The following is a 14,749-nucleotide window of genomic DNA, read 5'->3' on the forward strand; positions in this document are numbered from 1 at the left end:
AAAATTGAGACTTACTTTTTCTGAAATTGATTATTGGTTCCTCTATGATCTAGATCATGACAAAGGCACCCTACCATTAAGGCAAGTCTCTCCACAGTGGTAAGTATGTTTTTCATCTCACCTGCCTATGAAAAAAAAAGTACCTCTGTTATCACATTGGGTCACAGAATTGTGTAATTAGATAAACCTAAAGAAGAAAAGTGGTTTTATATTTATATATCAATCTATCTATGGCCTCCTTTAGTATTATATATATGTGGCAGGGTTGATTATTCCTAACAGGTCTTCTAAAAGTAGTGACACCATCAGAAAAAACAACAACAATGCCCTGGACATGCTCTTGAATCTTCACATGCTGGATGCAGGACTTTTCATGGCACTTACACTCACCAATTCTGACAGCATTCAAGACTAACATAGCTGCTTCCAGATTTAAAAAAAATGTCTTTAATGCTGTTTAATGACATGTTCAGTGAAGATGTTTCCCTTGTCACTGTCTTTTTCTATAGACTCCCAAGTTATATTTTCTGATGGAAAAATATCTATATAATAGCTAAAAAGTGTACTAATATTTATTTAGTGCATATTTGTATTCCATTGTATTAATTCCAAATTATTTCAATTGTTTTCATAACCTTGCTCTATTTCTCAGTTTAAAACTTGGCAAGAAACTGTGGTTTCTTCTCCATGGTCATGACATAAGAAATTGTATATTTGCTTTCTGTATACTTAGTAGTTGTTTTTGTATACCAGTATTTGTTATTTATGGTTCAATATTTTATGGGGGAAAATGTATTGAGACTTAGAATTAATGGTTAATGTGTGAAAAGATTGAGCTTCCTTCCTCTCACCATAAAGAATAGAGAGCAAAGAAACGAGGAGATCTGAACTTAGTAACTCCAACCTACCTCCAACATACAAAACATTGTCTGCGTCACATTGAAGGCATGCCTCCAATTGTGATATATAACATTCCTATAATTTTTCTTCACACTCAGTATCCAGCGACAAAATACCTGCAAAGATCAAGTCAAAATAAATAAATGGATTGGAAAGTAAAGTACCCCCTTTCAGATCTCGCTATCTTTAGGGCATATGATGTAAGGGGCATCTGTTTCTATGGCCAAAGGTTAATGACAATGTGATGTGGCCAAAACAATGATCAACCCCCCTCTACTTTCCCCAACTAATATCAGGTACAAATTAGAGTTGGGCGGACTCAGGGGACAACCTAAAAATTCTGAAATTCAAAATCCCAATCTTCACCAATATTGAAAATGGAGATTCTTAGATTTGTAAGCAGATAAACTTACTAGATAATCAATTTGAAAACTTTGCAACAAATCCAAGTCTAGGAACATTCGAACTGTGGCTTTTATAGTAGTGTCATCATTAATTTTAAAATCACTAAATCCAAAGTCCAGTATCTTGAGGCTTTCAACACTAGGAATGATAGTTTTCTGAAAGTCACAATGATAATAATAATATAAACAAATGTAATAATTTGATTTGTATAGAACTTTAAACAAGTATAATAAAGGTTCAGTTGCTTTGAGAAATGGCGCTAATTTCTGTATTCCTGTAGGAAATTTAATGTATAAAAAAATCTATGAATTGGAAAAATTGACAATACTTTTTTGTAACATTATTTAAATATTGGAGATTTGCATGGTAAACAAAACAATGTCAAGGATGCTGCAATGAATTTCACTGATGTCAAAAAATGATAAAATAAAAATATTAAACTTTATGATTAGAAATATTTTTACCAATAGTTTTTGTTAAGCACAATTTCATACTCTTAGCTTTCTCAATGCACTATGATCCTATTATTTGTCTGGACCAGTTGGGAAGTGGTGGGGAGAGAAAGAACAAGTATCTGGGTGATCGCTTTTTCAAATCTGATATATAAAGCAGAAAGTAAGGCAGATGTATGCATGTATGTATGTCCTGAACAAAAATCAAATCTGTTTGAGCTATCTTGATAAAATTTGGAATAAAAGTTCCTTAGCTTATGGCGTAGTGTATGTTTAATGTCCCTCCCATAACTGAAGGGGCCTAAAAAAAACAAAAAGTACTTAATTGTATCTCTATTAAATAACAAAACTTTTTAACAAATTGGGTAAACCCATTTTCCCAGAAATTTATATTGGATATGAAAATATCTGCTGAACGGGTAAACACATTTTCATACTCTACTTTTATTTTCATGGCAAAATAAAAAAAAAAAGAAGGGAATATTCTCCAAATTTGATAAAGATCTAAATTCAATCCAATAGATCAGTAATACCCAAACTAAGGCCTGCAGACCCCTGGTCTTATTCGGCCACAGTAAAAAAGGTGCCAGTTTCAACAGTTCGCCTGCCAGACAATCTCCTTTCTTATGTATGGGGAGCTGTGTGCAGGAAAGTGCTCTCAGGGGGGTCAATACAAGTGCTATAAAGACATCTTAAGAGCTCCTTCAAGGAGTGTAATAGTGACATTCATGGCTGGGAAGCACTAGCTCTCGATTCCTGCTCAGGTTGTGAAGCTGTGAGCGTCGAATATGAAGCAAGAAAAGTGGCCAGCGTGAAAGAGTGCTGAACCAATAAAAAGCTGAGATAAGAAGCAGGTCTATCTACAACTAACCAACCCTACTCATGCCACATATGCATCCAGCTTTTTAAAACAAGGATTGGACTTTACAGTCATCTTCGAGTTTATAGGATATGAGAAATGTGTTCATTTTTTACCACGAAGAAGAAGCTATATGTAGTCTTGTCCTATTTCATGTTTGTGTTCACTAAGACTCAGACAATGACCTATAAAGGGGCAAACTCAGCTTATACCACCACTGCAGTCAAGTACAATTTCTTTCCCTTGAGAGATACCAAACAAAATAATTATTACCAATAGTTAATTAACTAATTGTTTTTTTTTTCGATTATTATTTTTTTCAGGTAAAAGAAAAGATTGTGCAAAATTTCATCTTGATCAGAGATTGGGTGTGGGAGAAATAACGTATGCAAACTTTTTACCAGACAGACAGAGTGAGTTGATATAAGCTTTGTAAAGAGAGGATAATGATACTTTGATGATCATATTCATTAAAAAAACCCAGTCACCTTTAGTTCTATAGCATCTTCCTCTGATGCAATGGCATGGTAAGACATGACTTCTAGAGCAATTTTCTGTCTGGCTACAGCCCGTACTGCCTGCTCAAACATCTGGGTGTTATGAATACCCATGCCACAGAATATGGCAAAAGCCTAAATGAAGATATCAAATAGTTAGTGCTGACAGACTTTAGCTTTGGTTGTGATCTATTATACATCTCCCCTGACATATTTAATAGAGAGGACCATAACTTTTCTAAACATTTCCATTTAGACATCTCCTGATCTTGTCAACAAAGAGCCCTAATTTCTTCTAAGTTCTTCTACATCCACTTCTACATAAGCAATCCATCTTTCTAAGAATTAACAATATTACTTCTTCTATTCTTAGAAATACTTTCAGGGCTAATGTAATATATTTTTAAAATTATTTCTTTCATTTTAGATGGAACTTCATATAGTTTATATAATAGACACTGCACATCTTGGTCAAGATTTACGTGTAATATATCACTACTATGTTATAGATCTGATAGTTCCCCTTTAAAACCTTGTGGCCTATAGGGCAGATGAGGTAAAGGTCATCTGTTTCTGTGGCCTACGGTTAATGAGGGTGTCATGTGGCCAGCATAACGACCAACCACCTTTACTTTACCCCAACTAATGTTAGGTACCCATTAGAGCTGGGTGGACTTGTAGGTGCCAGAAGATCCAAAATTAAAAATCCCAGTCTTCACCTGATTTTGAACCCCGGTTCGGAAGCCAAGCACTTTACCCCTCAGCCACTGGGCCTCCATAGATCAAATAGTGCGGTAGATATTTACCCTTTTTTTTAACACAAGATTTAGTTTTTGATGATTTGGTGGCTGCTATGGAATGCAGACTTTGCTTTGTTTTTTGGAATATTTTTTTTTTATTAACTTCTTAGATATTTGAAAGTTTGGTTAATATATTTTATATGGGCTGTGTTTAATATATTTTAAATGGGCTGGCTATGAAGAAAAGAATGACTAAGGTAACAGTAATGTTAAAAAAAAAGACTGGTTACTTCCCCTTGACTACAATTATGCCCTAACTAGCTAGACCAGCGGTTCTCAACCTTTTAAACATGGCGACCCTTTTTACAATCTCCCACTCTGCTGCGACCCCACCTCACACACACACACACACACATACAGCAATAGAAGAATAGACAATAGAAATCCATATTTTTGATGGTCTTAGGCGACCCCTGGCAAATCAGCAATCGACCCCCAAGGGGGTCACGACCAACAGGTTGAAAACCCCTGAGTTAGACACTAATGCTACACACCTCAATGAGATTCTCGTCATTCTTATTAAATGCTGTTCCATCTTGTTTATTGACTAGCTGGATAACTCCAATGACCTTGCGCTTCACATCCTTGATGGGCATACACAGAATAGCATGGGTTTTAAAATCTGTTCCTTTATCAACCTAGACATGAAACACAATAGCAACTCAGTTCAAGAAGAGTTTTAGAAGCACATTACAAATGACATGGATACAGCAAAATAAATATTTAACAACAACAAAAACATGAGGAAAAAATGCAAAGCTCTTAATTAATCATTGACAGTCAGGCCTACATAGTACTGACATTAACAAAGCGACTCTTAGAAAATGTGGATCAACTTCTTCGTTTAAAAGAACCATTTCAAACGGACTATTTGTTACAAAAGAAGTATTAAATAGGTTTTACCTCATTTAAATATTGATAAGCATTTGTAAAAATTAAGAGTCATCTCTTGTTTTCCTAACGTAACTCTTTCAAATACTGTACACTGCCTCTGATGATGTGGGTCTTGGTTTTGAATTTCGGTTGTTATGGAGTGAATGTGCATGTCCCTGATGTAAATAGGAGGTTACTAAGGCAGATGTTTTGTTTGTGGAAGCTGAAGAGTTTCTGATGAAACCACAGGATGGTCCGATGTTATTCATGTTAATACTGGTGTGAAAGTTGAACAGAGAGAGACTAGCAAGAGACGTGAGACAGAAAATGTGTGTATTTTTAGTGAGTTTTATCTTGTTGAAATTATCATTTCATTGTGTATCTACTTTTAAGTTGAATTTGTAAATTTATAAATAAATGTTACATTTATTTTTGTTGAAAAGAAGTCTGTTCAATTTCATTTCAAGTTAAACTTCAAGAATTTAATATGCCTATGTTTTAGTGTAGTTCTATTAGCTGTTTGGAGCTACAAACCAATGAAGGAGTATGACCACTAGTGAAGGGTGGATTTGAATTACGAGATTTTTAGAACTAGAATGGACACCTGATATTAAAATGCAAAATGGTTTACATGTTTCAGATGTTCCTTCAGAGATGAAGATAATTTACTTTCTAGTCCAAACCTCCCACAGGACAAAGGGGGATGGGAGCGGGCAGGGTTTGAACCCATGACCATCAATAAATCCAAATGACATCCCGCACGCAAACCGCACGACCAGGCAGCCATCTTATTAGTTGGCAAACGTCAAGGTGGTTAGCCATAGTGCTGGCTGTATGATAAAATTGACCATCGACCGTAGTAACAGATTAGCTTTATAATCTTTCCCTTTGATCACAAGATCTGAAACTTTTTTGAGACTTGAATATTCTGTTTGTTGTTTAGGGTACACATTAATTCCATTTCGTTAAAGGAATTCAGCTTTGAAATACTTGAGCTCAATCCTAGTTGATGATAAAAGTAGTTTTGTTTCACAAACTCTGAAAGAACTTGTTGTACCTATTTGTTGCACTTGACATGTGTACAATAATTGATGCATTATAGGTTCATTGGGTGGCTATTCAGACTTAACTGTTTATACCATAATATACTTTTTAGCTTGTTTTATAAATGGTTTATATGTATGTGCATAAGATTTGTAAATCAAATTTAACAAGCAAAAGGTTAAACTTTCAGAAGACAAGGTTAAAGTTAGTTTTTCAATAACTCTATTTACAAAGACAGCTCCTCTTGTAATGATGCCACAAACAAACATTGTATACCTCTTGGTCAAATCTGTTGTCCTGATAGGCGTCAGGTATATTCAATGCCTGAAACCAGAAAAGGTGACAATTTAGTTCAATTTGATAACAGATATAAATATTACAAGCCAATATAATGTATACTAAGTAACTGATATAGGGTAAAAGTGAGTTTAGGCAATGGATTCTTAAAAGATATGGACCTTGCAGGCTATGACCAGTCTCAAGCCTGCTAAATTTGAGTCTTAAGAAATGGGTGTATTAATTTTTGTTAAAACTTTTCTGTTAAAGTTTAGGCAATGGATTCTTGAAAGATATGGACCTTGCAGGCTATGACTTACTTAAAGAACAACATTTTACTTTACCTTTAACCTTACACGACCCGCCCCTCACTCACAACACACAAGAGTCACGGCATTTACTTTAAATTCGCTTCAATGTTTTATTTTTATTCAGCAGTTAAAAAAACAAGCTTACCTCCCCTGTACTTGCAACATATCCCGTGATGCCAGGGTTGGTTGGGAAACGTGGCGCGTGAGTGCTGAAAAAAAAAATCAAAGATTAAGCCATTTATAGTCATGCCTTGTATCTGGTAGTAGTGATATTGTCATTGAATTAGTAGTCCTACATTTTTGTTTTTGTTTGATATGCTAGGATTAACAAAGTACATGTTAGTCTTTTCTAGTGACACTCAAACATGGCTGGCTAATTTAGCAATGAACATTAATGACTTCAAGCAGTTTAAATCTACAACTGACATAGACGAGGTCACCTCAACGAATGCTTAGGCTTACTATATAATATATTATTTCTATTTGAAAAATGACAACTAATTAGACGTACGAAAGAGAGAAAAAAATGGCATACATATATTCAAAATGGGTTGGTATTAGACATGGTGCGCCGGGTGCGGCGTACTTTGTGTAGCCCCACAGTGCACTGTTAACTCCCAGGGGCCACTACTTAAATACAGCATTAAGTTACCATATGATGCGCAAAGCCGATAAATCCAGCCCTAAGTCTACCACGCACACGTTATATAGCCAACACAAACGCAAAAAAAACATTTTGCATAACAACACGTATTCCTTTCAGATATCGCACACTGTCACAGGGCCGGATTTAAGGGAGGGCAAGTGGGGGGGGGGGACTACAGCCCTGGGTACTCCACAAGAAAGAGGCCCCCCCCCCACCAAATAGAAAAAAAAATCCATATTTCGACGGTTCATCCACTTTACTTTTTTTCCCCGCGTTTTTAACCAACAATAGTTAAAATCTCAGTGAGGAACACTGTAATGGTTAAAAGTGGCCGCCTATAGTGTGCTCGTAGCCTAATAATATACTCCGGATCCACTACATTGGCCTTATTTTTTGGTTATATAAATATGCATATTATATAATTTTATTTTTTTAACGAAGGAAAATTTAATTTAATTAACAAGTACTTTCTTTCTTTTATAATATGGCGTGCTTTCAGTTATTAGTATTTTTATACATATCCACATACTTAAATCCGACCCTGGTAGAGATAAACGCATGCACTCTGACCTAACCAGGGTAGCTTTACCAAACCAGGGTAGCTTTACCTAACCAGGGTAGCTTTACCTAACCAAGTAGTGTACACAACTAACTACATCAACATAAGTATTTTGATACATCACTTACCGTTCTCTGGTCATAGGGTCTTCGTTGTCTATGTCAGTGCCATCAAAATCATAGACCTGCGAGGGGAATTCCTGCAATACAAACACAAGGGTATGCATGATCATGGGCGTCACTAAGGTCGTTGTCACGATGTGCGGTTAGCTCAGTGGGTCACCACTCTTCCCACAATAAAAAAAAAATTCAGAATAAAAACTATCGTTTGTTCTTTTTGTTGAGCCATTATAAAGTTAGCTAATACTAACATACAAAGGTAATTAGGCCTATACAACTGTTAAATGAGTATCGATTCTATTTTTTAAATTTAGTTATAATGATATTTTATCAATATTTATTAACTTAACATCAACTGAACATGCTGTTTTTAAATATTAGACTTTATAGACTTACTAAAATGCTTTATTGATCCTTTCAGAAATGTGTTAGTACAAGTACTTTTTTTGTGTGTCTGTTATCGTGGAATGTTTTTTTTTTTTCAATTAAAAACAACATTCCACGATAACAGACACAACAGACATAAGCTCAATGAGTAAAGGTTTTACAAACATTTACTTAAGATGCCAAACTAGATTTAAAAAAAAAAGGTACATTCGCCGCGGGGTCGGGTAAAGCGCTAGAGAGGGGTCCGGAGCGGAGCCCAGGGCGCTAAGCTCTTTCCTGCATTTCTGAGGTTCCAATTCTTACTCCCCTGGCGTCTATAATGCACTATTTTATTGCAGGTCAAATAAAACCAAATTAAGAAGGGTGTGACGACTCTATGCTAAAATATGAGAGACCTATGAGGCAGAGCATGTAAGTTGGCTGGGCTTTATGGTCGTAAGTTGGTCCGCTAGGACCGCAAGACGTCTTATAGGAAGCTTGTTCAGTTAACGCAATAGAACGATAGAACTACTACGGATGTGACGTAAAACCATAAAAGTGAAGTAGTACAGAGGTTCTCAAACTTTTTGGACCCGGGGACTTTTTATATACTGGTAGTCAATTCTTGCCCATGGACCTCTAAGGAAAAAACTTTAAGCGAAGAAGGTATTTTAATTGTATAACATTTTTCATCTTTCTGCGGCCCCCCCTTCGGTCGCTTCATGGACCCCTGGCGGTCCGCGGACCATAGTTTGAAAAACACTGAGGTAGTAGAAAAGAATTACGCTGAAATTTCTTTTTTTTTTTTTTTCAGAAGCAGTGTAGTGTTAGAGCTATGGATGGTGTGACTTTTTTTTTTAATTGTCCACATTAAAGAAATGAAAGAGCTACGTATAAAAAGACCAACACAAAATGAAAAGAGTTACAGAGGGAGAGAAAGAAAAGAGAAAAAAAAAGAGATAAAAAGGGAACGAGAAATAATGAAAAAGAGATGAAAGAAAAAGGAGAAAAAGAGTGAAAGAGGGAGATTAATGAGAAATAAACAAAAGAGAGAAAGACATAAGGAACGAGAAAGAAAGAAAGAGAGAGAGAGAGAGAGAGAGAGAGAGAAAGAGAGAGAGGTGGGAAAGACAGATTACATTGATTTTTCTGATTTCATTGTTTGAGATTCTTCTTGTTGAGCTAGATCTAAAAACTTCTTTAGAGGAAATCAAAAGGAAACACAAAGTCTCATAAGTATGAGCTCTTCTTACAGTGTGTGCATAAAGTCTTATGAAGTGCCAAGTCTTTTATGTACATCTCACCACTGTACAAATACAAGATGGAGGATCAAACTGAAATCCTAACTGCACCAAATTTACCAAGGTAGATAAGTTGACGCATTGGGACAAAAAATCAATCCCTCGACATAAAAAAAAAAGATATTTATTTATTAGATCTAGAGGTCCCAGGAACTCTCAAGGAGTTTAAACATCGTCTCAAAACTGTATAGCTTTTACTTTATTTTAGATCACTATGGCAGCGTTCGGCTGAAACATAAAAACCAAAACAAAACTATTCCATCTTTAGGTTGAGTACTGTATCATCAAAGTCTATTATGTATTGCAAGTTAAAGGACAGACCATGAATAGATGAATAAATGAAGGTCCCTGTAGACCATCAGTGAATGGACTGCACATCACTGAGGGAGTTATAATTAGGACATCGGGTATCGCTGTATGAAGTTGAACTCTCACAGAGCGGAGATTAGTTGAGAAATAGGAACATTAGACTAATTACTGTGGAGTTAACATCTTGTCACATTGGTGACTAATTACTGTGGAGTTAACATCTTGTCACATTGGTGACTTATTACTGTGGAGTTAACATCTTGTCACATTGGGGACTAATTACTGTGGAGTTAACATCTTGTCACATTGGTGACTTATTACTGTGGAGTTAACATCTTGTCACATTGGGGACTAATTACTGTGGAGTTAACATCTTGTCACATTGGTGACTAATTACTGTGGAGTTAACGTCTTGTCACATTGGTGACTAATTACTGTGGAGTTAACATCTTGTCACATTGGTGACTTATTACTGTGGAGTTAACATCTTGTCACATTGGTGACTTATTACTGTGGAGTTAACATCTTGTCACATTGGTGACTAATTACTGTGGAGTTAACATCTTGTCACATTGGTGACTAATAACTGTGGAGTTAACATCTTGTCACATTGGTGACTAATTACTGTGGAGTTAACATCTTGTCACATTGGTGACTAATTACTGTGGAGTTAACATCTTGTCACATTGGTGACTAATTACTGTGGAGTTAACATCTTGTCACATTGGTGTCGGTCTATCAGTTGAATAGGACACTGGTCTTAGTTCATCAGCGGTTCAGGCTATCAGTTATGCTAATAGTACAAATGAATTAGTTCAGACTGGTCACTACTGACATTTAAGTCACCTGACTACCCAATCTAGCAATATTTAAAAAGAAAGGTTGACCTACATTAACAGTAAGAAAAACAGCTTCAATAAATACAGTTCTTTAGAAGTTTGTGGCTTTAAAAATCTATGGTCATAAAAAGTGGGTCGTTTGTAGGTTTAAGGCTAGCTCGGCTGAAGTCTCTTAGTTTTATGATAATCTTTCTATTAAATCTCTGGTATTTTGTGATTACCTTTTGATATGACCAGTGGTATTTGGGGATTACCTTTTGCTATGACTTGGCATTTTTTGTGATTACCTTTAGATCTGACCTGGAATATTTTGTGATCTTTAGATTTGGTCTGGAATGTTTTGTGATCTTTAGATCTGACCTGGAATATTTTGTGATCTTTAGATTTGGTCTGGAATGTTTTGTGATCTTTAGATTTGGTCTGGAATGTTTTGTGATCTTTAGATTTGGTCTGGAATGTTTTGTGATCTTTAGATTTGGTCTGGAATGTTTTGTGATCTTTAGATTTGGTCTGGAATGTTTTGTCATCTTTAGATTTGGTCTGGAATGTTTTGTGATCTTTAGATTTGGTCTGGAATGTTTTGTGATCTTTAGATTTGGTCTGGAATGTTTTGTCATCTTTAGATTTGGTCTGGAATGTTTTGTGTTCCCCTTTTATGTTTTTAGTGATGACCATTTGTTCTAGCCTGTGTTATTTTATGGTGATTTTCTGATAAATCCTGGGCAGAGGCAGCATTTGGGGGAGCCAAATGGGGCACCTCCGAGCCCCATGTTAAAGAGAATCTTCTGCCACCGTCAGCCCATCGTGTCTCACTGCTACGGCCGCCTCTGTCCTGGAATGTTCTTTTGATCTAGGATGTTATGTGATCATCTTTTGGTCTAGCCAGGGATGTTTTGTGCTCATAGTAGCTAAAGAATGAGATATTTTATGATTATCTTTTGATTTAGACAAAGATGTTTTGTGATTATCTTTTGATTTAGACAAAGATGTTTTGTGATTATCTTTTGGTCTAGACTGGGATGTTTTGTGATGCTATCTGGTGACTGCCACTGCATCGATGTTTTGACTAGTTATAACGAGGCCCACTAAGTCGCCGCCCTAATGTTTGCCCTGAGATTTCGTTTCCCCATAAAATCCCAAATGACGTTTGTGAAAGACCATTCTGACCCAATAACGAGAGCAAGACGATTGGTCATTCCGTAAAGGCAATCCAAGGCAACGTAATTAGGTTTGGCACTCAAGAAAATACAAGCACTCACACACACACACACACACACACACAGTGGTCTGAGCACCAGAGAACAGCAGAGACCAGGAAGTACAAACGTCTGATGGGTAGATGCTTCCAAAAAAAATAAAACAGCAAAAAAAAAAAAACACAAACAAATGGGCAGAACATGACATTAACATCATTTCTGTCGTTGTGTTTTGTTGTGATTACGGCAGAAATATGCTTTAAGTTATTATCAACAGAACTGAGTTTAGCAAGTAAAGTAAAAAATAATAAAAGCATAAAAAAAATGAATTAAAAAAAAATTAATAAAAGAAATATCAATTAGTTTCGATCAGTCACGTGGTTAAATATGTAATACATCTAGACCGACAATAATAAATCTGTGCGATTAGAAATATTTTTAACAATTGTTTTTGTTTAGCGCAATTTCATGCTTTTAGCTTTCTCACTACACTCTGATCCTATCACGTGACTACCAGTTGGGGAAATGGAGGGTCGGGGAGGAAGAAGGGCGTTTGTGGGTAAATGTTACCAATACCGAGACAACTTTTTAAATGCATTAAAAAACAAAACAAAACTTTTTCACTTAGTGATCAAGCTTCCTCAAGGGGACTAATTCAACTTATACCACCACATCTGACAAGTACGATTTCTTTCCCTTGTTCGATACCAAACAAATTAATAACCAATAGTAAATTAACTAACTGGACATTTATTTTTGTTGATTCTTGTTTTGTTTTGTTACTCAGATCAAGTTAAAACCTCTACAGTTATGTGTTGTAAAAAATAAATAAATCAACAAATGAAATCAAAATAAAAAAAACATTAGTAATTAATCCTTTTATGTTTGGTATCGAAAAAGGAAGGGAATGGAATATTGAGAGATGTGGCTGTATATGTGGAGGTATTCCCTTTATTACGTTTTGTACACGTTTTTTACACGTTTTTTCTCCCACTTCCCATTCTCGGACAAAGTTGAAATTTTGACAATATCAAAGATCAAATAAAACTGTTAACCAATTAGTAATAATTAATTTTGTTTTATATAAAAATGAGCTTATTCCTGCAATACTGAGATACGACTCAGGGATTTTTTGTGCGGTTCTTTCCCTAAGATAAACGTTTTGTTTTTTTAAAGATTTTCTTTCAAAATTTACTTTTTTTTTGATTCACATGTGTTCCGAGACTGGAAAGTAGGAGACATAACATATACAAGATTTGTGCCAGAGAGACAGATAGAGAGACAGACAGAGCGACAGACAGAGAAACAGACAGAGAGACAGACAGAGAGACAGACAGAGAGATAGACAGACAGGCAGACAGAGATACAGAGAGACAGACAGAGAAACAGACAGAGAGACAGACAGAGAGACAGAGAAACAGACAGAGAGACAGACAGAGAGACAGAGAGACAGACAGAGAGACAGAAAGAGAGACAGACAGAGAGACAGACAGAGAGACAGACAGAGAGACAGACAGAGAGATAGACAGAGAGACAGACAGAGAGACAGACAGAGAGACAGAAAGAGAGACAGACAGAGAGACAGACAGAGAGACAGACAGAGAGACAGAGAAACAGACAGAGAGACAGACAGAGAGACAGAGAGACAGACAGAGAGACAGAGAAACAGACAGAGAGACAGAGATACAGAGAGACAGACAGAGAGACAGAGAGACAGACAGAGAGACAGACAGAGAGACAGACAGAGAGACAGACAGAGAGACAGACAGAGAGACAGACAGAGAGACAGGGAGACAGACAGAGAGACAGACAGAGATACAGAGAGACAGACAGAGAGACAGACAGCGATACAGACAGAGCGACAGACAGAGAGATAGACAGACAGGCAGACAGAGATACAGACAGAGAGACAGAGAGACAGACAGAGAGACAGAGAAACAGACAGAGAGACAGACAGAGAGACAGAGAGACAGAAAGAGAGACAGAAAGAGAGACAGACAGAGAGACAGACAGAGAGACAGAGAGACAGAAAGAGAGACAGACAGAGAGACAGACAGAGAGACAGAAAGAGAGACAGACAGAGAGACAGACAGAGAGACAGACAGAGAGACAGAAAGAGAGACAGACAGAGAGACATACAGAGAGACAGACAGAGAGACAGACAGAGAGACAGACAGAGAGCCAGAGTGCTTTGATATAAGTTTTGTCATTAATTGAAATAACATTTTTATACCCCCCCCCCCCCCAACATTTTACACGTTATCAGGCGTGTATTAAAAAGATCTGTATGACATTTCTGTTGGCATTTAATTGTCATTTCAAATTGATAGCCTACAGCTTAATACTGCAATAATAATAATAATAATAATAATATCTTTATTGTCCGTAAGGAAATTTGTCTTACAATTTGTACATTACACCAAACAAAACCTTGTAACTAGAAAAAAAACAAAATATACAATCACACCAGACTCGCTCATAATTTACATGTGAAAAGTTTATATCAAATTGTTTCTATTTAATGATTTGATTGCCAGGGGAACAAAAGAGTGTTTGTGTCTGTTTGTCTTTGCTATCGGTGTCTCGTATCTCTTTTGTGATGGTAAAATCACAAAATCCTGACCCAAAAGGATGATTTTTTTTTATTTCTAGAATCTTTTTAGCTTTTTTTATGGATCTTTGTCTCAAACAGCTGCTCAAATGGGATTTGTTTTTTGCCAATGACTCTACCAGCAGCATTTAGGATTCTATGGAGTTTATTTTTATTTTTAATGCTCAGATTGCCATACCAGGCAGTGATATAAAAACTTAAAATATTGCAGATGTGAGCGTGATAAAACACAGCTAAGGCCTTTTCACTAGCATTAAAAGAGGACAGTTTTCTCAGTAATCGTAATCTTTGCTGCCCTTTTTTTTTTTTTAAATAAAATTGTTAAAATTTTGATTATTAAAAGCAGAGAAGTTAGTTACGAAAAAGCTATATTTTTGTAGTTGTGT

General features: G+C 36.1%; 1 protein-coding gene across 2 annotated transcripts in view; it reads right to left on the bottom strand.

The window, feature by feature from the left end:
- LOC106060643 (dual 3',5'-cyclic-AMP and -GMP phosphodiesterase 11-like) overlaps positions 1-14,749 on the bottom strand; it is a 148,389-nt gene that overhangs the window by 13,746 nt on the left and 119,894 nt on the right. For both annotated transcript variants that reach the window (XM_056019041.1, XM_056019042.1), the window contains exons 5-12: positions 7,751-7,821; positions 6,563-6,626; positions 6,107-6,154; positions 4,408-4,551; positions 3,105-3,248; positions 1,314-1,460; positions 909-1,016; positions 16-125 (exon numbers count right to left, since the gene is read on the bottom strand). In XM_056019041.1, the coding sequence (XP_055875016.1) occupies positions 16-125; positions 909-1,016; positions 1,314-1,460; positions 3,105-3,248; positions 4,408-4,551; positions 6,107-6,154; positions 6,563-6,626; positions 7,751-7,821 (836 nt within the window). The remainder of the gene's footprint in view (positions 1-15; positions 126-908; positions 1,017-1,313; positions 1,461-3,104; positions 3,249-4,407; positions 4,552-6,106; positions 6,155-6,562; positions 6,627-7,750; positions 7,822-14,749) is intronic.

The sequence above is a fragment of the Biomphalaria glabrata genome, chromosome 2, assembly GCF_947242115.1.
Source record: "Biomphalaria glabrata chromosome 2, xgBioGlab47.1, whole genome shotgun sequence".
Taxonomy (NCBI): Eukaryota; Metazoa; Mollusca; class Gastropoda; family Planorbidae; genus Biomphalaria; species Biomphalaria glabrata.